The sequence below is a fragment of the Plectropomus leopardus genome, unplaced genomic scaffold (genome assembly GCF_008729295.1).
Source record: "Plectropomus leopardus isolate mb unplaced genomic scaffold, YSFRI_Pleo_2.0 unplaced_scaffold91983, whole genome shotgun sequence".
Classification (NCBI taxonomy): Eukaryota; Metazoa; Chordata; class Actinopteri; order Perciformes; family Serranidae; genus Plectropomus; species Plectropomus leopardus.
In genome coordinates this window covers 1-948 of record NW_024701431.1, presented here as the reverse complement: position 1 = coordinate 948, position 948 = coordinate 1, and the positions used below count along the sequence as shown (strand labels likewise).

The 948-nt window shown below is 48.5% G+C and overlaps 1 protein-coding gene across 1 annotated transcript; it reads right to left on the bottom strand.

The window, feature by feature from the left end:
* Nucleotides 1-11: 11 nt before the first annotated feature.
* LOC121940658 (3-mercaptopyruvate sulfurtransferase-like) lies at nucleotides 12-636 on the bottom strand. Its single transcript, XM_042483374.1, has one exon. It carries the CDS (start codon nucleotides 612-614, stop codon nucleotides 12-14), a length of 603 nt encoding a protein of 200 aa, XP_042339308.1. The 5' UTR covers nucleotides 615-636.
* Between the last annotated feature and the right edge of the window lie 312 nt (nucleotides 637-948).

Below are 948 nucleotides of genomic sequence, written 5' to 3'. Positions count from 1 at the left end.
GTTTTAAGGGTCTAATCCTGCTCACCGTCTCTGGGCTCCGGTTCAACGCCCCTGAACCTCCCTGCTGACCTGGCGTCCACCACCTGGACCCTCTTGGTCGCGATGTTGTCCAGCATGTCTTCATAACTCTTGACCCAGGGCTGATTCAAATCCGCTTTAAACTCTCGGAAGTCCGGCTTGCAGTACTCAGCTGTCACCGGGAAGCCTCCAGCCAGCCAGTTCTTCATACCTCCGTCCAGCACCGACACCAAACCGTGACCGAACAACCGGAACATCCACCAGACCCGGGGCGCGCCGAAAGACCCGAAGTCGCTGGTGTCATAAACCACGACGTGCGTGTCGTTCCCGATGCCCAGATCCCCCACATACTGGGAGAAGTGGGTGGCAGTGGGCAGCATGTGGTCCAGCGCAGAGGACTTGTCACAGCAGTCGTCGATGTCAAAAAAAGACGCGCCCGGTATGTGTTTCTGCGCAAATTCAGCTCTCGGGTCCCGCTTGGTTTTCGGGAGGTACCAGGAGGAGTCCAGAATACGGAGCTTTGGTCCGACGAGGTTGTTTCTGACAGCATCTGCCAGCCACTGAGCCGACACCAGAGCCCGGGTCTGAGCCGCCATGACGAGGCGCTTAGATAATGGAAATAATACAGGCTGCGGGCGCTAGAGGGGACAAACGGACTCTTTAGAGCAACAAACGCCCCTTGAACTTTATTCAAACTAGGCAAAATAAAATATATTTGTCTGTGTCTACGATGTGCATTAACGTAAATTTGTAACTGTATTTCATCCCATCTGCATATTTTATTCAATTTAATATATTTTGGTTTTTTTTTTTTAATATATTGACATGTAATTGCCTTTTTTTGTTTTGTTAATATTTTATTGTCTTATTGGTGTAATTTTCTGGACTTGCAAAACTTTATATACAGTTGTTTGTGTTATCAATTTAATT